Below are 21,205 nucleotides of genomic sequence, written 5' to 3' on the forward strand. Positions count from 1 at the left end.
GCCACCGCAACAAAAATGAGTGATGATGACTCATCCATGGGTTTACTCCATATCAAGCAACCTATGGAGAAATAAAAAATCTGTTTTGTTTAAATTGATCACGTTGAAAAATCTTGCTCAATCCCAGCATCATTTAAATAAAAATATCATATCATGACTCGATTGTTGTAATTTTTTTGTTTTGTGGAAATTTATTGTTTTGGAATTTTGATCCAAATAACATGTTATTATAAGATTCATTTACCTATGCACTCGAGTTTCTATGTTCGATTCCTCCTCCCCTCTTATATATAAAAAAATGTATAATACAAAAATGTAAATAAGACTCGTACTTTTCATTGCATTTAAGTTTTGGATTTTGTAAGTAATTTCTTATACATATGATTTGCATGTAATTTTTTTTATTTGTGATTTTGTGGAAACTTATCTTGCACTCCAAGATGCATAGATCTCCATGTAATCTTAAGATTCTTGTAGTATATGGAAAAATCTATATATTTGCAATACCGTTGATTAATTTTATGTGTAAAATTTGATATGTGCTCATAAATTGCACCGTGTGTCACCCCTATATACCCAACATTATGTATGAAATGTTGATTTAGAAGTGGAATTTAAATACATATATATTTTTTGTAATTAAACATGCGACCGATGCATCACGTTCCTTTGCACATTGGATACATAAAATAGTTGTAATTGAGAATACAATTATAAGTTCTCTCAAATCAAGTTTTCTTAGTAAAAATTATATGCATTTTTTAACACTAATTTACTCACCTTCTCGACATTCATAAGATGAAGAGAAGATAAAGGTGACACCACCAAGTGTTCAGGATAGGAAGGACACAAATTAAAATTGAACTTAATTTGGCGGTGCTCGAGTGCGCTGGCCCCTTCAAGACGTGCCTCCAGCTGTGTTTGATGAAGACAAATTAACCCTACTACCTGCAAATCAAGCCCATTCCATCTCCATCTCCATCTCCATCTCCAACAAAAACAATTTGTTGCATTCACCAAAAGTGGTTAAACTATATATGCCCGTGACTGCTCCAAGAATAAAGAGAATAAAATCTATCCAGTCTTATGTACAAGAAAATCTAACTACGTCTTTGCGTGCAAGAAATAATTTGGATAGATTTTAAAATGATACATAAAAATTTAATTACTTTCTCGATTTACGACAGATTATAAGATAAGTCATATTAGTCGAATTATGTCGAACAAATGCATAAAAAATAATTGTGTTTTCATTATAATGTAGATTAATTAAGTGGAAATCATAGAGATGAATATAATAATTAATCAGTCAAGATGTTCTTCCCGTCTTTCTTTTTTTTTATTAGAAACCAACGTAAATCAAGTAAATATCTAATTGTTAATGGAATACTATAAAGAAGTTGCATATGGATTTCAAACTGGAAACACTGTACTTCAACGCAAAATTAATAAACAATAATCATGGAGTCTCCAGCTTTCTTCCACGATACTAATCCTAATTAATTATTAAACTAAGAAGATTAAATACAATTACAAGAAAAGAAAAGAAAAAGTAAATTGTAAATACAGATACATCTGATCTGATGAAGAAGAAAGTGGCATTGGGGTAATTAAAGCAAAATAAATGTCGCATTCGATATTTCCACTTGCTTATAAACCCGACATGAGTCTCTATCTTCTTCTACCTTCTATCGCCCCTTTCTGGCAGTCGCAGCTACAGAGCGACTGTACTCTCTCACTCTCTCACTCTCTCATCTTCCACATTTGGGTATACGCAGCTCCAAAGCTCAGCCATGGCCGCCGAGGCCCGGTTCTGGTTTGCTGCTCTACTTCTTCTTGTGACATGTCTATCCGCCATGGCCAAGCAGACTTACATTGTGCAGATGAACCACCATTCCAAGCCATCCTCCTACGCCACCCACCATGACTGGTACTCTGCCCACCTCCAGTCTCTCTCCTCCACCGAAGATTCTCTTCTCTACACCTACACCACCGCCTACCACGGCTTCGCCGCCTCCTTAGACTCCGAACAAGCCGAGTTGCTCCGCCAATCCGACTCGGTGCTCGGGGTGTACGAAGACACTCTCTACACTCTCCACACCACTCGGACCCCCGAGTTTCTGGGTCTCGAGATCGAATCGGGGCTCTGGGCCGGTCACTCGACCCAGGACCTCAACCAGGCCTCCAATGACGTCATCGTCGGAGTTCTCGACACCGGCGTCTGGCCCGAGTCCAAGAGCTTCGACGACGCCGGAATGCCGAGATCCCTACCCGGTGGCGCGGCCAGTGCGAATCAGGCTCTGATTTCGCCCCGTCCCTCTGCAACAAGAAGCTGATCGGAGCTCGGTGCTTCTCAAAAGGCTTTCACATGGCCTCCGGCGGAAGCTTCATGAGAAAATCGAAGGAGGCCGAGTCGCCGCGAGATCGAGACGGCCATGGGACCCACACCAGCAGCACCGCCGCCGGGTCCCACGTGGCCAACGCCAGCCTCCTCGGCTACGCGACCGGGACGGCGCGTGGGATGGCGCCTCACGCGAGGGTCGCCGCGTACAAGGTCTGCTGGAGCACCGGATGTTTCGGGTCGGACATTCTGGCGGGCATGGATCGGGCCATTGTGGACGGCGTCGACGTGTTGTCGCTTTCTTTGGGCGGTGGGTCCTCTCCGTACTACCGCGATACGATCGCGATTGGGGCGTTCACGGCTACGGAGAGGGGCATTTTTGTCTCTTGTTCTGCCGGGAACAGTGGGCCGAGTAAGGCCTCGTTGGCCAACACGGCCCCGTGGATCATGACCGTTGGAGCCGGGACCTTGGACCGGGATTTCCCGGCTTACGCTTTGCTCGGTAACAAAAAACGTTTCACTGGCGTGTCGCTGTACAGCGGGACCGGGATGGGAAATAAACCGGTTCAGTTGGTTTACAACAAGGGGTCCAACAGCTCAAGTAACTTGTGCTTGCCCGGTTCGCTTCAACCGGAGCACGTACGTGGGAAAGTGGTGGTGTGCGATCGCGGCATCAACGCACGTGTGGAGAAAGGTGGTGTTGTACGTGCCGCGGGTGGGATTGGGATGATACTCGCCAACACGGCCGCCAGCGGTGAGGAATTGGTGGCTGACAGTCACTTGTTACCGGCTGTGGCCGTCGGGATGAGAGTCGGTGATCTAATTAGGGAATACGCCCAGCACGATTCGAATCCAACGGCTCTGATTAGCTTTGGCGGGACCGTGTTGAATGTACGACCCTCTCCGGTAGTGGCGGCGTTTAGTTCACGGGGGCCGAATCTGGTGACTCCCCAGATCTTGAAGCCGGATGTGATTGGTCCAGGTGTCAACATCTTGGCTGGATGGTCAGAGTCGATCGGGCCCACTGGGCTTGAAGAGGACACTCGGAAGAGCCAGTTCAACATCATGTCAGGTAACGGCTAGTTTGTAAACCTTGATTAATGCTAATTGTTTGATGATGTTGACCACTGGGCCGTTGACTCAACCTGTGTGTTTGTTTGTAGGTACGTCAATGTCATGTCCACACATTAGTGGGCTTGCAGCATTGCTCAAAGCAGCCCATCCGGATTGGAGCCCAAGTGCAATCAAATCTGCACTGATGACCACAGCCTATACCCAAGACAACACCAAGGCCCCTCTCCGGGACGCCGCGGATGGTTCACTTTCGAACCCGTGGGCTCACGGCTCCGGCCATGTCGAACCTCAGAAGGCACTGTCGCCGGGCCTAGTATACGACATATCCACCGACGACTACGTTGCGTTTTTGTGCTCCTTGGACTACACTCTTGAACATGTGCAAGCCATTGTCAAGAAGCCCAACGTTACATGCTCTAGAAAATATTCAGACCCTGGCCAACTCAACTACCCTTCATTTTCGGTCGTGTTCGGGAAGAAACGGGTTGTGAGATACAGCCGTGAGTTGACTAATGTAGGGGCTGCCGGGTCCATATACAGAGTGGCTGTGACTGGACCTCAAATGGTGAGGATTGCGGTGAAGCCCACAAGGCTTGTGTTCAAGAATGTAGGAGAGAAGCAGAAGTACACAGTCACGTTTGTGGCTAATAAAGGTGCAGACAAGACAGCAAGGTCAGAATTTGGTTCAATTGTATGGCAAAACCCACAGCACCAGGTTAAGAGCCCAATCGCCTTTGCATGGACGCAGTTGATAGATTAAGTATGGCTTTGTTCTTTTGGGCATTCTGTTGCTTGGCCTTGAGCAAGTTGGGCCGGAAAGAAACACGGGTGAAAATTGAATATTAACCAAGAGTTGGGAGTGTTTATGTTTATTTGGTCATTGCCTTGAGGAAGGCAGCTCAAACGGCAACTGCAAATTCGTTTGGCTAGAAAAAAACTAATGTAATAGAGTGAATGACATACCGGTGTTTATAGGTATGCCTTTTTTTATAACATACCCACATGATAATTTCATAGTGGAGTTTGCTTACAATTGGATTGCCCATTTTATATTTTCTTTTTCGAAAATAGTTATTAGCACTCCAAAACAGTCATCATGCTAAAAGAGGAAACAAAAGCTCCCATGAATCCATCTTAACCATTTCGACTGGATCAGAGAAATGGCTCGAGTCACCGAGATGCGTTGTGTGATATTTTTGTCAAGACCAATTGACTGAAACCAATTTTTTTGATCTTATATTATGAAAATTGTATGTGATGCATTGTATATTATGTCAACTTTAGCTTGTAACTTTAAGGGGTTGCAGATGATAAACCACCAACCCAAGATGAAAGTTACTCATATAAAAAGAACACTTATTCAACAGGGAACCAACAATGCAGAGGCCAATACTATAAAACTTACTTCATAGCTCACAATTTTTTTCAGAGCCCTCACTATCTGCAAAATTTAGACTAATTAAATTGAAAAACCATGTTGAGGAACAAAGCTTCCATAAACGTCAAGCATCAATACTACAAACATGTACTGCAGGGGTTACAACAACAGGATATTCTACAACAGCAGCAAGGCCGTAACTTTGGACATTTAGGACAAGAGCATTTCCATTTGAAACAATTGCTACAAGAACAATCAGGACATGAACACGACGGAAAAATGCAACAATTTTTGCTGCAGGAAATATTTTTGCAGCAGCTGGACCGGGACATGAGCAGCTGGACCTGGGACATGAGCAGCTGGACCAGGGACATAGACAGCTGGACCCAGGACATGAGCAGCCACATCGCCACTTTGGAAGCGGACAGCAGCAGGCACACGGATTACAGTTACACTGACCGCAGTCACAGCAGCGTGGCATTTCTAGGTGAAGAGAGCACCGATTGCAGCAGCAACAGCAAATCCATGAACAGCTAAAACAGGGCATTCGGCTGTAAGACAAACATACTTATGTCATATTCAGAAGTTTATGCATTATAACTAACTGGTTAGAAAAAGCCTGATTTCTTTTGAGTTCATGCTTCTGAACAAGTTAATTTTTTCACCACTGCTAGTTGAATATGAAGGTAGATTAATGTTTATATAGTAGCAAAACAAAAAACAAAATGTATGTGTCCCCCGTTCACTGTTAATTCTATCAATCACAAGAAGGTTAGGGTCTGATGGAGTCTAGATCTCAAATGTTAGAAGTCTTTCCAATACTGAAAGAAAAATGTTCAGAGCACCGCATTCTTATGATTCCGAACCACCAGGAGTTAATTCACTAGTGATTTGTAACCACAACCAATTTGACAGTTTCTAGGAAACAAATGTTCTTATTTCAATGTTTCTATAATGTTTCCACTGTTTTTCTTATTGCAGCATCTGTCAAGTATAAATTTAACTTCTTCTCAATAAGGAGGAGAGAACAAAATTAGAGCATGAAAAACTCACAAACTAACATAATTCTACGAAAAGAAGAAGAAAAAGAAAAAGAAAATGGTACCAAAGCCATTTCCAGAAGCGACATGACCGGCGTTTCTTTCGGTTCCTGCTTGAAAAGAAAGAAAATCAAATGACCATAATGCTTATAAGACACTCTAAACCAAAAATTTGATGACATTGTTCTTACGTGGGTATTAATGGATCTGGGTTTGCAGCCACAAAATCAGCTACCCTGTAAAATGATCATATTCAATCTATTACCAGTTCACATATACTTAAACTCCTGTGAACCACAAAAAGTAATAGAAAAACTAACATACTCTTTGCAGCATCTTGAAGAAGGTTGAAGGCGTTCAACAGATTTAAGTTCCTCCTGCACAGAAAAGGATAAAATTATTGAAATTATTACCCAAAGACCATACCTACCTAACCTATTTCTTGTTTCCATTATTTGACATGTTAAAGACAAACGGGGCATCGAATGAAGTCAATGGAAAACCTGCCAAACAGCTTTTGAGTGTACAAATTGACAGAAGTACAGAATAGCCACCTATGATGAAACCAGAACACAATAATGTGCTGCCCTATATTCTAATAATTCAATATCACTAATTCAAGTTGATCAACTGGTCTCTGCATTAGAAGATTATGCAGAACAGGTAGGAACAGTTCACTGAGTTGATCCCCCATGCCGGCTTGCGGTGAGACAGTGGGGTTTCCGGTGCTGAACAAAGTTAACTACAGTCAAAACAAACCTGTAATCTAAAACTAACTGAAACTATCCAACCACGGAAACAGAGGAGTACCATTCATTTGATCAACCTATAAGATTCCTAGCAAGACACCATCAAGTCATTGAGAGGGAACTTCCCAGTTAATTCATTCATAAAAAGGAACAAGATTGAAATGGTTTATAGTAAATCAGGATCACTCTCCACCAAGATAATTTAAAAAAATAAAATTATATCTTTAACTCTAAGCTGAGTGTTAAACCAACATATTGTCCAGCTTTATGAACACACGCTTTAGGGGAGATTTTCTTAGTCATGGTTATAGTTCGCAGAAATGAAAGTACTTTTCACTTTTCACATAATTAAGCTAATGAAATTAATAAAAAAGTTAACCTTTCCAATTCCAGCTTCAGAAAAAGAAACCCTTTCAAATCCAAGCAAGATTTTTTATATATCTATACTGGACAACCCATATACAGACATGAACTTCTTTAGCTTGTTTTCACATCAATACAAATTTGGTTAGTTGTCAAGAAACCATAGAAAAGACAGAAAAGACTTGAAATCTTAGAATTACCATCTTTACCCAAATGATAATGACATTCCAAATTTGAATATTTCAACTCAAAGAACTCACATCAATTAACCAGTAAGTAGTAAATCTAGAGCATTTACAAAAAAAGATAAAAAGAAAAAAGGGTGCAACTATACAAGCCAAGTAAAATTTAAACTCACCTCAAGAAAACCAATCTCCCTCTCAAGCATCTGAACCCTGGCTGTTTCTCTGCGCTTCCCATACAAATCTGGATACTGTGGAGGCGACTTTGGGCACGGTGGTGGCAGTGAAGGTACTGATGCAGAACAACCAGAGGGAGCTGCCATTGCTAACCAAAACCCAGTTGTTGAATCACAAGAACTCAGCCCACAAATAAAGAAAAGACAGAGGAGATTTCAGAGTTTAGCAACAGTAGAAATGCTGCTAGCTACTATTACTGCAAAAGCTAGTAATTACAATGGGAGCTCACAAGCACACACACAGCAGAGCTTTAATGGTAAGTGAAAGAGAAAAACAAGAAGCGGCAAACAAATGATGGTAGGTGTGAAAAAATGGTATACAAAAAGTATGGGGTAGAAGCAGTAATTAGGGTCTCTGACAAGGATAATTACGACCCAGAACCACAAAAGATAAAAAGAGAAGTTGTACAGTGCATAAATGCTCTGAATGATATTGAGCTTTTGCTCTGCAAAAGGGGATTAACGGGAAAGGTTTAAACTTTAAAAGGGTAATTAATTAACAACAAAAGGGGCTATAATGAGGCTAAAAAGAGAGTCATTATTGAAAGTTTCACAGCTCACAAGGCGATGAATGAATGAATGTTTCATTAAGGGGCTAAAAAAGAAAGATGATTCTTGTTCTCGAGGCACATCTTTGTGTTTGCATGGTTGGTAATAATAGCTGAGATAATAGTTCTGATAATATTAATAATGGTAATAGTAAAGACGGCTGTGAAAAAAGCCTGCAACTGCAAGTGTCTGTACGAACCCATTTGGCAAAGTTGAGGGATTTTGATCGGATTTGAGTGAGGTTTTTGGAGTTTGGTTTATGGAAAAACAAGTAAAGAAAGCCCTGTTGGCACTGTTCTGCTAAAAACTAAAGCTTTATGTTTTTATATAGTGAAAGTTCCTTTCTTTCTCTGTTTTTTTTTTTCCAATTTTTTTCTAATTTCTCTGATGGGGTGTTGCAGATTTGCAGAGAAGAAGCGAAAAGCACGATGGCTAAGTACCTCAGACCGCACGTGACCGCTGCGTAGGAAAGAGAAAAGGGGTAAAAGGTCGTTGTGTGTTTGGGCAAAACAGAGACTTGGACAAATCAGCCCTGATTTTGAGAATAACTACCATCTGGGTAAAATTTCTTGTCAATTTACCTTTAACCTTGTACCATAACAATTCCTTCCTGCCATCATTCACTCACAATTCTATCTTTAATCAGCACAAGCCTGAATGAAGTAAAAATGGGTTCTTGTTTAATTTTGGAATTGTGGGCCCACCCTTTTACTGTAGCTTGGACAAATGACAACGGTAATATTTTTTCACCCCACCACTTTTACTGTAGAGTACATTTTGATATTGAAAATATTCTTTTGCACCAAGAACTTTCCCATAATTTATTTTCTACCCCCAAAGTATGGTCTTCTTCTGCATTGTCAGGTGCAGTCAGAGATAATTTAAGCTGAATTTAACCACATGACCTAAACCCTGCAGGCAGAGCTTGAACTTGGGCTTGAATTTTCCCATTCCAGCTACATTCTCAGTTAAAATGGTCCATCAACTCACACACAGCTGGCTCATTAATGGCAACTTCAAGCTCTAAACATGAAATACAAAGTCCCAAGCTTTAGTTTCTATACCTTTCTCACTTAAATAGGTATCCAAAGCTCCACTTTCTGGGTTCTAAATGCACAACTCACTGTTCTTACATGAGTGTGAATTTAGATTCACAAATTTGAGAAGGATAATACTAATAAGAGACATTTTCATATACAGCAGTTTTAAGGTGCACGGAAACTTGAGTTGATTTCGACCGTTGATGTATGTATAGCCTACAAAATATTTAAAATTAGGATCAATGGGAGTGCATGACCAATTTAACAGCCTAATAACAAAAGTATGACGAGTTTGAGAAGATCACTCATCTTAATTAAACCACAAATACTAATGTTAAATGAAAAATGTTATATTTGGATTTGTTGATTTTAGGTGATAATATAACACTTCCTAAGTAAATAAGGTCGTATGATTAGTAAAGCTTTAAAAGAAACTATATAATAATTGTTTCAAATATTATAAAATATTACAACAATATGAACAAGGGAAGTTATGAATTGGGAAACTTGATATGAGAATTAAGGAATTGAAATCGAATCAACTACTCTACGTAGGTGATTCCATTCATGATTTTGAGGCTATTTAATTATGACATTAAACTTGTTGCCTTCAAATGAATATATGCCTTGACTACTCGATTGAAATAAAATTTCCCATCAACTCTTATCATTTCATGTATGCTTCACAATTTAACATATAAATAGGGATAATTAGATATGCTCTTTTCAGAAATAGACAAATTTATGTGAAACATGAATAATATTATTTTGTTATTTCTAATTAATTACAAATTTTCATGTAAAAAAGTTATCAAACGTGGCATAATACGATTGATTAGAAATAACAAAATAATATCATCCATGTTTCGCACAAATGTTTCTCCTTAACCATGTTATAGGGGCCTCAACTAGTTGTTTGAAACCGACGCGCCATCGGGGGATGTGAGCACGTTTCTGGAGAAGTGGGCCCTAGTGTGTATTGATCTGATTCATGGATGGGGCCAGGCGGGGGGTTGTGGGGCCCGCGGTGAAGAGACATATCATGCAGGAGGCGATGAATTCCTGCTCTTTCCCAAAGTACCACGGCAAAAGAGCGGTCGCTGATAACGTGTCCAGTGGGCCGGGCCCCAGTTGGGCTGCAAGCCCAAGATACCCACCCTCCCCTACTGTCTTCTTTCTCCTCCCTCCCCCGCTCTGTGATCATGCTAACGTGAGCCGGTGGTGAATCGTATTCGTATCATCGTGTCTTTCTTGATTGCAATAGTTGCCCCTGCAACACTCGACGCGTGTCGCACGTTTCAGTCATCACCTTGATATTGAAGTTGAGCATGTCAATCTAGAAATGGGCCGTTAATAACACAAGTCAGAAAGATGGAAAACGACCCTTGTGTTTTTCTTTTTCTTCTTGTTCAGAAATGACCACAGAACACACAATCCAAAACCACGTTTTTCAGCGAGAAACTAAAGTCTATAAAGTTAATCATATGGAGTCGAATCCTTTGGTTAACTGCAACTTTGAAAGGTGACAAGCATCTCTTGCCCAACAATTCAAAAGGCCAAAGACTCATTTCCATGAACCTTTCGAACCGCAGTAAAATTCAACTCCTACAAGATGCTTAACAGAAATAACTTAAGAACGTGGTGCCAAATTCCCTCTTTCAAAAAGAACGAAACACTCTGGAAATATTCTCTTTTTAGACTTTGAGCTGCCAAATTCAAAGAAGCTCTCAAAACCCCTCTGGGATTTCTTCACTGGTTTACTCAAATCAGGAAACTTGGTATACCTCTTTAGAGATTAAACCAAAAGCCAAGTACCCTAAGGAGATAACATTTTCTTCCACGCCAAAAGTTCCCCCTTTCATTGGCTAACAATCATCCTCTTCAACAAGCAACTTGGTCTATGCCAAAGCATATGTATATACAGATATTCTTCCATCTTATACGCATTGTATTGTATATATTATTACACACACAGTCAAACTTGCCAAACCTTTGAATGTAGAAACCACTAGATCCTTAGGCAACAAGCTTATCTACTTTTCTTACTCTTATCTCTAACTTTGTTTATAAAAAGACCCTCTATAGCATGATTTCAAACTTGAACTAGGCCATTGGTACGTAGAAAATAAAGAGATGGCAGCAAAACCGAGTGTGATTAAGCCTATCATTAGCAAGACGTATTGTTCTTCTTCTCAGGCTGTGCTTGCGGTAAGGAGGAGGCCACATGTAATAAATGGAGGTGGTTTTGTGGTCACAGATTGTAGTCAGAAGGTTGCTTTCAGGGTTGATGGATGTGGAATTCTGGGCACGAAAGATGAGATGATTCTGAGGGATGGTGATGGAGACGCCTTGCTTCTCATTCGTCGAAAGGTATATATGTACAAGTTCAATCATCCATACATCTATAAGAAAAGAAATGTTCTGTTTTGGTTGTGCATATGCTCATGGGGAGATGTTGGGGTTGCTTAATTAATTTCCGTAATGCATTGTTAATTCTTATGATAATGTACCAGGGAGCAATGGTTGAGGCACTAAGCATTTACAGGAAATGGAAGGGCTACACTTTAGACTATGAAGGATCACAGGATCAGTTGGTTTTCTGTTTAAAAGAGCCAAACTCATGTTTGGCAAGAACTCATGCAATCAGAATCTCCACCAAAGCTAGGCAAAACAAAGACTGGGACTTTGAGATCAATGGGTATTTTCCTGATAAAGATTGTAGCATTGTTGACTCTAAAGGCAACACAATGGCACAGGTAATTAACTCATATTCATGAAAGAATATATAAAAAGTTTCATTGTTTGTGAGTTTCTATTGAAATTCTGAATGTTTGGATTTGTTTATTGATCACTATGCAACATAGATAGGGGTGAAGAAGGAGTTGATGGCAAGCAAGGATCTCTACCATGTTGTGGTGACACCAGGCATGGATCACGCTTTCGTTATCGGGGTCATTACCATTCTTGATTACATATATGGTGAATCCACTAGGTGCTAGTAATTCAGATGTTCAAGAGAAGCTGTCCTTGATGTCGCATCAAAACATGACATCTCCACAGTTCAATTTTCTGCAATTTGGATACTGCTAATGCTCTGTTTTGGTCTCTCTCTCTCTCTCTCATTTTTCATTTTTCATTTTTCCCGGATTGTGTTTTAGTTGTGTCCTCCCAACCTGTACTAACTGGGGAGGTATCGTTGCAACTCTTTGATTTGTAACTGGTGATATATACAAGTTTGTGTAAATGAGACTACATTTTACTTTTTTCTTCAAGGATGCATTTCACCTTTATGGTTAAGCAATGGAAATGAAAACCAATTTCACAATGTAAAGGAAAAGCAAACAAGATATGTTAGGGACAGTGGAACAGTGGAATCACTTACGAATGAATCATGTTTTCAGAAAAACTAACGAGACTTGAGATTGGTTTTTGTTTTAACTTGCCATTCCAGAGGAAGCCACAGTCAAATCTAAATGTTCTCTTGCTGTCTGACTGAATAAGATTACAAGAGACTGATAAGCACACAGATTTGTAACAAGAATGATAATTACGCAGAAACTTAACAACTTTGATGCTATTTGCTATCCTACCCAAGTGCTCGTTAAGATTTCTGTCAACAGTTCTTCAGACATCTCAGCTTCATGTCTCTACCATCTTCACGAGAATCGGCATGTGACATGAGCCTAGTTGCCTGCTTCCCTCAACCAACTCATAGTAGTCAATGGAACAGCAGCTGCAATGTCTTGGCAGCTGGTGGTCAACTATAATCTAAATATTACACAGATTAATGATGAATTAAGATTCAGGTCCACTAATCAGAAAATTCATCGGTTGAGTAGTCAAAGAATCTTAAAAAAGAAAAGTGGAAAAGGAGCTTGGCCCCTGCATACCTTGTTTGACCTAAAAAAGACAGAGCATCTTCCCTGACAAACATGAAAAAGACCAAAAGAAGAACATGTATAGAAAATTTCAAGCGCATATGCTTTTGGTCATGAAAAGAACTAACTCCTGGTTAGAAGCCACCTAGATGGGTAATCTAATCTAAGGAATTTCAGAATTTAAAGATAGGTAGGAGAAATGTCAAAAGAGTATGCAAGCATTCTTCAGACATTAAATTTAACAAACCAATACAATACAATGCATTAGTACAGCAATGTTCTATTACAGAATAGAGGGGTAAAACACGAATAATGATAAGGTTATACAAGTTAGCCAAATTGAATTTGTGGCAACAAAATCGCTGTTTCATATTGACATGGAATCTGTAATACATTTTTCAGGAGAATAATTCAACATCAGTTAACATAGCTGACATTCCAACTGATACTCTGTACAAGATACAACTTTGCTATTACCAATCCAAAGTTTATTCCTCATACATTTACAAGTGACAGCATTCCCATTGATGTGCCTAGCCTAAGGGAGAGAAATATCAAATAAATTGCTATAAGGCCGAGACCTAAGATCTTGTTAGGGCGCATGCCATTCCTGGGTAGCACAACAAGCGACCAAAGAAGCCCTAATACTAGAAATCCCATAGTATAAAACAAGCTACTATCTTTGGGAATTATGAACGGCTCCGGTCTCTTGTTCCAGGCTGCAAGCAGCATTGAGATCCCCAAGCCAGCAAGTGTGTTAAACATAGGCCCGGCATAACATCCTGACATTGCAATCTGTACACCGTCTCCACCATTCATTGCCAGCGCTACATTCGACATTAAATCACCCATGGAGTTGCCCCATGCTAATACAGTCAATCCAAGGACTGACGGATTAATCCCAAAGATTACACCCAATGTCACCAGCAAAGCAACAAGCTCATTTGCAACAATGTAGAACCAGATAATACTCATAAAGAATCCTCCCAAAACCCATGGAAATAAAAATTTGCGAGGGGGTTGGTCAACACGAGTGTGTAGATATGCAAGAACGCCAAAGACACCACTAGAGACAAAACCTATGAAGTACGCAATCTTTTTACTCAGAGATCCCACATCATCTTGGGTGTTCCATAAGAATACAAGAAGAATGGGAGCTAACACGGCACTGGAAACAGCATAACCTTTGGACCACCTATCCTCCTCAACAATTGGGATTGTCAAGCGTCTCGGCAGCGTCAATGGAATCTCCAACAGTGATAAAAATTTAAAAGAGGAAGAGTGTTCCTCCATTGTTTCCTCATCGTTCCAACCCCACAATGACCTTGGGCTGTCTGAACTAGCCTTCAGATTCTGATTTGAATAAATTGCCACATTTGAAGCCCACATCCACTGCGGCAACTTACTTTGAAGCTGGGGTACCTCACTGTCAGATTCAGATTCAAGAAGTGAAGCATATACCGAAGATTCATCCTCGTCACTTGCCTGAGAAAATATACTTCCTCTAACCGGTAGCAATGGAGTTACAGCATCCAACCTTAATTTCCGAACATGTTTCCTTAGAACCTCGTTTGCAGCGACCACAAACGCATAAACCACATAAATCAAGACAAATGCTATAGCACCCCCAACAGTAACCTCACCAACCATCAACATGAAGGCAAGTGACATGACAGTAAAGAGGAAAAAACATATATCTCTGATAAAGCATTTCTTATCAATCTGAAACCCCCTATCAGCCACACAGAGAGATATAATCCCAACAACAATACAAGTAACAAAGACAGCTCCACCCAACACACTATTGAGGCCCACTTCGCCTGCATCCTTCCCAACAAAAGCAGCAATGCTGGCAAACACATCAGGAGCACCATTCCCAAGTGGAAGCAGAGACACACCAGCCACAGTCGCTGGTAGCTTCAAGAGACTAGAAAGCTTCTCCAGAGAACAACAAAAGTAATCTGCGGCAGTGTTACCCAATAGATAGAACAAAGCAGCCAACCATATTGCCAACACTACATACCCCAAAATACTAACTTTTTCACAGTCACAATAAAAGAAATGAATGTAATTCAAATACCCACCGGAACTGCACTCCGGATGGGTAATTAAGAACTCACATTTGCTCTGATAACCTTCGTGTTTTAACAAGCCGGTACAGAATTGGGGATGAGTCGCTGATAAGAAATTGGCATCCGACCCATTAACACTTACACTATAATTCGACGAAGAATTATTAACTTCGGCAATTCTCCTGCGAATAATATCAACCCGATCGCCCTGATCACCAAAGATATTAACTTTGGAGCTCCAACGAGGAGGAAGAACAGAATGCGAACTGCCCAGAAACTGGTTTCTGAGAAAACTGTCCTGGTTGTAGAATAAGAAGAACAAAACCAAAGTACAAATTCCATTGAAAACCCCACGAAATTGAGAATTTTTTGCCCCGAAAAAACACTTGGGTTCTATCATGATTTCTCTACCTGCCCCCACCTATCCAACCCTAAATTTCTGAATTTCAGACTCGATTAGACGACGATCGATCAACCCTGAGTAGGGGAATGGAAACAAGTCTAGGGTTTCAAATGGGTTTGGCCAAAGCAAAGGCCTAATTGGTAAAAAGACATCGAATTCTGAAAGGGAGTTGAGAATTGTAAGAGATACAATGATATTTTGATATTATACCAGCCAAAATGTAAGGTATTTGAGGAAGATGTCAGGAGAAGGTACCTTCCGGTAGAGAGAGAGAGAGAGAGGTTTAGCACTCTTTCTGGGTAGAGAGAGAAACAGAAAGAGTGCTAAGAAGAACAAATAAAAGCAGCTTCTTCGTAGTTTCTCAGGTCTGCCAATTGAGGAAGGAGGAGAGAGCAGAGGCCGTGTCTTACCTGCGCGTACCAACAACAATTGTATTCTGATTTTTGGTCCCAAAATCCAAATAGTTGGTGGGAAACTTTACTGGTCTGGCTCAGAAGTTAGCTTTCTTAATGGGCCAACCCAGCCCACCTTATAAAAGGCCGGGTAGAAATGGCCCATAGTCCTACTTGCTGGCCTTACCTTCATGACTAAAATTGTAATTTTCAAGGAAATATATTACTAATTATATAGCGGAAAATAAATAAACAAGAGTGAGAATTTTTGCATCACTACAATTGGTACAATATGAATAACATTTGAATGAAAAATTAAGATTAGCATTGAAATGTCCCACTACAGAAACCTTTCCGTACAACTCGTGCCTCGTCTAAATTCTAACATACCATCCCACTCATTTCATCACTTTTGCTTAAACTCAAGACTTGATCTTTCCATTATTCTATCGTTTTTGGACCATAGGAAAGAAAAAGGCTTAACCTTTCAGCCTTCTACGAGTATGGTAAGCTTGGCAAACAGTGATATATAACCCCTCCGATTGATTGAGAACTTCCCATGCTTGCTTGCTACCAAAATTTGGTCATCTTTGTATGGGCTCTCTATGTGTGATATGTGACATGTGATATGGTAGCTCAGTCAGCTAGCATGTGAGCTGGGGCCTGGTTAGCTTAGTAACTAACAGGTGCATTCATGTCCGTATAAAACTCATATGGCCATTGTGGATTTGGTCAAATCTTTGATTTTCATATATATATATATCCATCCACCAGTGAACTCATGTTTGTATACTCAACATGTGATGATCACGCAACCCAATTTACGTTTGTGCTTGACATGTGTCGATCTTTTTGGAAGATAATGATTATATATAACTGTGGCGTGACGCTATAGCACTCTCCACTTTATACGAACAAACCCAGCAGTAAATTAGCCACTCTAACTCACTAATTTCAATCATTTTATCCATCGCTTCTCATAAGCTATCCACTTATCATTGTCTGGCCTCCGGTAATTGATTTTCAACTTCTGATCATCTCATGTATTGATGTGCTCTTCTCGATCTTCTTCTTCTTCGTTTATTTCTTGTTTTGTTTTGATGTAATGAATCCTAATACACAGAGATATTGAATATGCAGAGATGGGTTTTGCCGAGAAAGAGTATGAGTTTCTAAGCGAGATCGGTCTGGGTCCCGAGAATCCTGGTGGCTTCATCAATGGCAAGTGGAAGGCAAGTGGCCCAGTTATCTCTACTGTTAACCCTTCTAACAATCAGGTTTGAAACTTATTTTTAATCTCCATTTTCTTCATCGATGATTGATTTTTTCTTTTCTGCTATATAAAGATATAATTTTGATAAGAAGAACTTGAAGATTTGAGTTCAATCACGCAAACCCAGAATTTCAATGTTTCTAATATCTTTTTTGTGCATTTGGATGTTAGCAAATTGCTAAAGTCACGGAAGTGTCTATAGAAGATTATGAGGAGGGCTTGCGTGCCTGCAATGAAGCAGCCAAGACATGGAAGAGTGTCAGTTCTTGTTATTTTCATTACTTTTGATACATCACAAGTTACAACTCAGAGTTACTGTGTGAAATTTGTATGCTTTAGACATGTCTTTATTTTACAAAGTTAATATATTTTTGGTGCAGCTCCCAGCACCAAAAAGAGGTGAGATTGTTAGGCAAATAGGAGACGCATTAAGAGAGAAATTGCAGCATCTGGGTAGGCTTGTGTCCCTCGAGATGGGAAAAATACTTGCTGAAGGAATTGGGGAAGTTCAGGTATGACAAAATGATACCTTAGTTAAAATTTCTTATCTTATTCATCTGTTGAGTTGTGAATGAGCTTTTGAAGAAGTTCGCTATTGTTGCCCTTTAGTGTTAAGATGGAATTTTCAGTTACCCTTCTTGTAGGCATAATCTTTTTTAAAATTTTGAAGTCCTGACCACTACTTTTTGCAGGAAGTTATTGATATGTGTGATTATGCTGTTGGACTGAGCCGACAACTGAATGGATCTATCGTACCTTCCGAACGTAAGCTCAAAATTTGTATTTCTTGCTAATTTTTATTTTATCCTCCTCTTTTGAATTGCTTCATGAAATTTTAGAAGCTCCACAATGAATATCTGGTTGCTAAATCAACATAATAGGCCCTTGTCTGCGTTTTGTTTGCAGGTCCAAATCATATGATGTTTGAGGTGCATTACTAGATCTTACCTCGAACCTTGATCAATTTGTATAATACTATTAGAACTTTGACCATTTTCTTTTACGTGATTCAGATTGATTTTGGTGCATTTAACGTGTGCATTTTTATACACCACAGGTCTGGAATCCATTGGGGGTAGTTGGTGTCATCACTGCTTTCAATTTCCCATGTGCTGTTCTTGGTGGGTTCTTGTTCTGTTTTGTCTTCACAGGCCTGAAACATAAGTTAAACAGCTGCTTTGTTATTATGTACAACTATCATGACGCTGGATCTATTGTGCGTTAAAGCATCCAAGAAATTGAGGATTTAGTGTCAGCATCGATCTTGCTTTTTTTATTTACTGTGAAATTTTAGAACTTAGAAGCATCCACTATCATATATTCTACCCTAAGCAAATATGCCTTAGCTATCTGTCAACAATGATCTTGGCATTTCATAGCTGCAATGATCTTCACTGATTGTTGTTTCGTTCACTTGTTTATCAGTGCAGTAATCCTCTGTGCGCCATGGAAACCTTGTCATTGTCACTGTATAACATATAATTATAATACATAATTAAGGAGCAGAAGGATATATTGAAAAGTAATTTGTTTATTAAAGATGTGCTTTATTTGTCACTGTAATTCACTGAATGCGTTATAAATTTTAAACTGCAAGATTTCCAACCATACTTCTTTCTTTATTTGGTGATTTAGGATGGAACGCCTGCATTGCATTAGTCTGCGGTAACTGTGTTGTATGGTAAGTTTATAAGTGCTCCTGATTTCAGAATTGGAGTTTTGATCAATTTTTCAATTCAGTAATTCAGAGCATAATATAGGTATTTAAGTGTACTCACAATATCTTGACTGATTCACTTTTATACTACGAGATATCTTAAGTAAGTTAATATAACATATTTTATAAATCTATTGAGTTTTATTATATTATTTTGTTAAAAGATATACAGGTTTTATAATAGAGTGGTTGCTTGTGATGTTTATGCATTGTAGGAAGGGTGCACCAACAACTCCATTGGTAACTATTGCTGTGACAAAGCTAATTGCTGAAGTTCTTGAAAAAAATAACTTGCCAAGTGCTATATTCACCTCTTTCTGTGGGGGAGCTGAAATTGGTGAAGCAATAGCAAAAGACACACGGATACCCCTGGTTTCATTCACTGGAAGCTCAAAGGTACACTGGTCGTGTACTTGTGCCTTTTTAAATTTTTGCTTTTCTCCCCATCACCATGACACCAAGCTTATCTTTCACATTACCAAATATAGGTAGGTTCGAAGGTGCAAAAGATTGTCAATGAGAGGTTTGGTAAATGCTTACTTGAATTAAGTGGAAACAATGCCTTAATTGTTATGGATGATGCCAACATTGGGCTGGCAGTGCGTTCTATCTTGTTTGCTGCTGTTGGTACTGCTGGTCAGCGCTGCACAACGTGCCGCAGATTGGTAACTATTTATCCTTTAAAATTCCATTTTGTGATTTGATGTGGTTATAGAATTAAACTTTCTTTCCCCATGGTTTTTCTTTGCTTTGCTTTTATTTTTTCGCTTGAAAATAAAATGTACAAATTTGTGTTCATATGGCTTCACTGGAGTGCAGTATCTTCACGAAAGTATATATCAAAGTGTATTGGATCAACTAGTTGGACTTACAAGCAAGTCAAAATTGGGGATCCTTTGGAGAAGGGAACTCTAGTCGGGCCAGTACATACTCAGGCTTCGAGAGAGAACTTTGAGAAGGGGATTTCAACCATAAAATCTCAGGCATGTTCTATGTCTTTTGGAGAAGCATGCACACACACACACACACACACTCACACTCAACCCCAGAGCAAAAAAAGATTCTCATGTCTTACATGTTGTAATTTACTTATTCAGGGGGGGAAGATCCTTACAGGCGGATCGGTTATAGAGTCAGATGGCAATTTTGTACAACCGACAATTGTCGAGATTTCTTCAGATGCCTCTGTGGTGAAAGAAGAATTGTTTGGCCCAGTTCTCTATGTTATGAAAATTAAGGTAGTCTTAACTTATTAAAGGTTTCTCTTGCATTATTGTTTATTATACCTTTCTTCTCGGATAAAATGTTGCAACTTTTTGTTTCAAAATATGCAGGCTCTTGAAGAAGCAATTGAACTGAACAATTCGGTACCACAAGGATTGAGTAGTTCAGTCTTCACAAGCAAGCCAGAAACTATTTTTAAATGGATTGGGTGAGTTTCTAAAGTGGGCAACGACCCTAGAAAGTGACACTGGTTTCATGACAAATGAACATTTCAAACTACAGTGTTTAATTGTTTTCATTCAAATATGATGCAGGCCACATGGTAGTGATTGTGGTATAGTGAATGTAAATATACCTACTAATGGAGCTGAGATTGGTGGTGCCTTTGGCGGAGAAAAGGCAACCGGCGGTGGTCGTGAAGCAGGAAGTGACTCCTGGAAGCAATACATGAGACGTTCGACATGGTAATCTTTGTGACACTTTCTGATTTGCTCGAATCCTGTCTTGCATATCTGCATTGATTGTTGGACTGTGTACATGGATATTTCATCAATAACTTGAATGCTTTCTATCGTTTACAGTACGATCAATTATGGGAGTGAACTACCACTTGCTCAAGGTATAAATTTTGGTTAAGTGAACCAGACTTCCCGGCAATGCTCAGTATGATTTCGAGTTCATGACAGGTCAAGGAAGGTACGTTCAGCAGAGTCTGCTGTCAAGGTTACGAGTAGCCTGCCAGCTTGAATGTGCCAAAGGAAACCTGAACAGATGTTTATGACGTTTATGATGCTGATGCCAGATTTCTAATCTTGATAAATAAATTGGAACTTTCTTCATCTTTGTTGAGAAATAAAAGCAGTCAATTTCTGAATGGTTTGGCTTGTTGGTTTGCGGCATTTGTGCTTTTGCTTTTCGGCTCGTATCCAAGAAAAGGGCCCAACAGATGTTTTATAGTGCAAGTTGATAACCCTGTTGGGGTCCTGACAAACTTAGATAAGATAGCTACGAATGACAACCTTAAACTTCGACCTGTCTGAAAGTCTTGACCTTTTCACTAACTCAATCCATCTACTAGTTCTGGCTTGCTCATCTTATTATGTTACCAAGACTGACAGGGCAAGCACTGAAATACCTTCGTGCCTTGGCCAAGATATCTCTGATGATCCTTTGAGCATTGGTCGTGTACAACCGGCGATAGGTAAGAAAAATTATGCTAGTTGATGGTAACAGATAATTTGTACCACTATGAAAATTGTCGACCACTAGTCGTATACAACCGGTGATAGGTAAG

General features: G+C 39.7%; 5 protein-coding genes and 1 pseudogene across 5 annotated transcripts; 4 read left to right on the top strand and 2 right to left on the bottom strand.

Moving 5' to 3' along the window:
• Positions 1-1,683: 1,683 nt before the first annotated feature.
• LOC148914556 (subtilisin-like protease SBT1.8 pseudogene) lies at positions 1,684-2,336 on the top strand (annotated as a pseudogene).
• On the top strand, positions 1,684-4,448 carry LOC103340597 (subtilisin-like protease SBT1.8). The gene is made up of 2 exons (XM_089043589.1): positions 1,684-3,413; positions 3,505-4,448. Exons 1-2 carry the CDS (start codon positions 2,369-2,371, stop codon positions 4,173-4,175), a joined length of 1,716 nt encoding a protein of 571 aa, XP_088899715.1. The 5' UTR covers positions 1,684-2,368; the 3' UTR covers positions 4,176-4,448.
• A 447-nt stretch (positions 4,449-4,895) lies between these two features.
• On the bottom strand, positions 4,896-8,285 carry AGG3 (guanine nucleotide-binding protein subunit gamma). Its single transcript, XM_008244029.3, is given in 6 exon segments — positions 4,896-5,118; positions 5,121-5,344; positions 5,899-5,943; positions 6,025-6,069; positions 6,158-6,210; positions 7,304-8,285. Coding segments are annotated over 6 exon segments (702 nt in total). The 5' UTR covers positions 7,451-8,285; the 3' UTR covers positions 4,896-4,930.
• A 2,688-nt stretch (positions 8,286-10,973) lies between these two features.
• Positions 10,974-12,011, top strand: LOC103340599 (protein LURP-one-related 6). Its single transcript, XM_008244030.2, has 3 exons — positions 10,974-11,322; positions 11,466-11,708; positions 11,817-12,011. The coding sequence occupies exons 1-3, from the start codon at positions 11,086-11,088 to the stop codon at positions 11,949-11,951; spliced, it is 615 nt and encodes a 204-aa protein (XP_008242252.2). The 5' UTR covers positions 10,974-11,085; the 3' UTR covers positions 11,952-12,011.
• Positions 12,012-13,174: 1,163 nt separating this feature from the next.
• Positions 13,175-15,733, bottom strand: LOC103340600 (cation/calcium exchanger 4-like). The gene has a single exon (XM_008244031.2). It carries the CDS (start codon positions 15,300-15,302, stop codon positions 13,326-13,328), a length of 1,977 nt encoding a protein of 658 aa, XP_008242253.2. The 5' UTR covers positions 15,303-15,733; the 3' UTR covers positions 13,175-13,325.
• A 691-nt stretch (positions 15,734-16,424) lies between these two features.
• ALDH7B4 (aldehyde dehydrogenase 7B4) lies at positions 16,425-20,785 on the top strand. Its single transcript, XM_008244032.3, is given in 16 exon segments — positions 16,425-16,709; positions 16,838-16,974; positions 17,142-17,228; positions 17,351-17,482; positions 17,663-17,735; positions 17,877-17,899; positions 18,028-18,091; positions 18,606-18,651; positions 18,903-19,083; positions 19,176-19,352; positions 19,507-19,552; positions 19,555-19,670; positions 19,785-19,925; positions 20,022-20,119; positions 20,226-20,375; positions 20,493-20,785. Coding segments are annotated over 15 exon segments (1,524 nt in total). The 5' UTR covers positions 16,425-16,709; positions 16,838-16,839; the 3' UTR covers positions 20,548-20,785.
• The last annotated feature ends 420 nt before the right edge of the window (positions 20,786-21,205 follow it).

Source organism: Prunus mume, linkage group LG8 (genome assembly GCF_029339155.1).
Source record: "Prunus mume cultivar Tortuosa linkage group LG8, ASM2933915v1, whole genome shotgun sequence".
NCBI lineage: Eukaryota > Viridiplantae > Streptophyta > Magnoliopsida > Rosales > Rosaceae > Prunus > Prunus mume.

Excerpts from the sequence above, each read along its gene's own strand:
- LOC103340597 (XM_089043589.1), top strand. The coding sequence starts at position 2,369 with ATGGCCTCCGGCGGAAGCTTCATGAGAAAATCGAAGGAGGCCGAGTCG. Across the intron at positions 3,414-3,504 it reads CCAGTTCAACATCATGTCAG|GTACGTCAATGTCATGTCCA; the intron begins GTAACGGCTAGT and ends GTTTGTTTGTAG.
- LOC103340600 (XM_008244031.2), bottom strand. The coding sequence starts at position 15,302 with ATGATAGAACCCAAGTGTTTTTTCGGGGCAAAAAATTCTCAATTTCGT.
- LOC103340599 (XM_008244030.2), top strand. The coding sequence starts at position 11,086 with ATGGCAGCAAAACCGAGTGTGATTAAGCCTATCATTAGCAAGACGTAT. Across the intron at positions 11,323-11,465 it reads TGCTTCTCATTCGTCGAAAG|GGAGCAATGGTTGAGGCACT; the intron begins GTATATATGTAC and ends ATAATGTACCAG. Across the intron at positions 11,709-11,816 it reads AAGGCAACACAATGGCACAG|ATAGGGGTGAAGAAGGAGTT; the intron begins GTAATTAACTCA and ends TATGCAACATAG.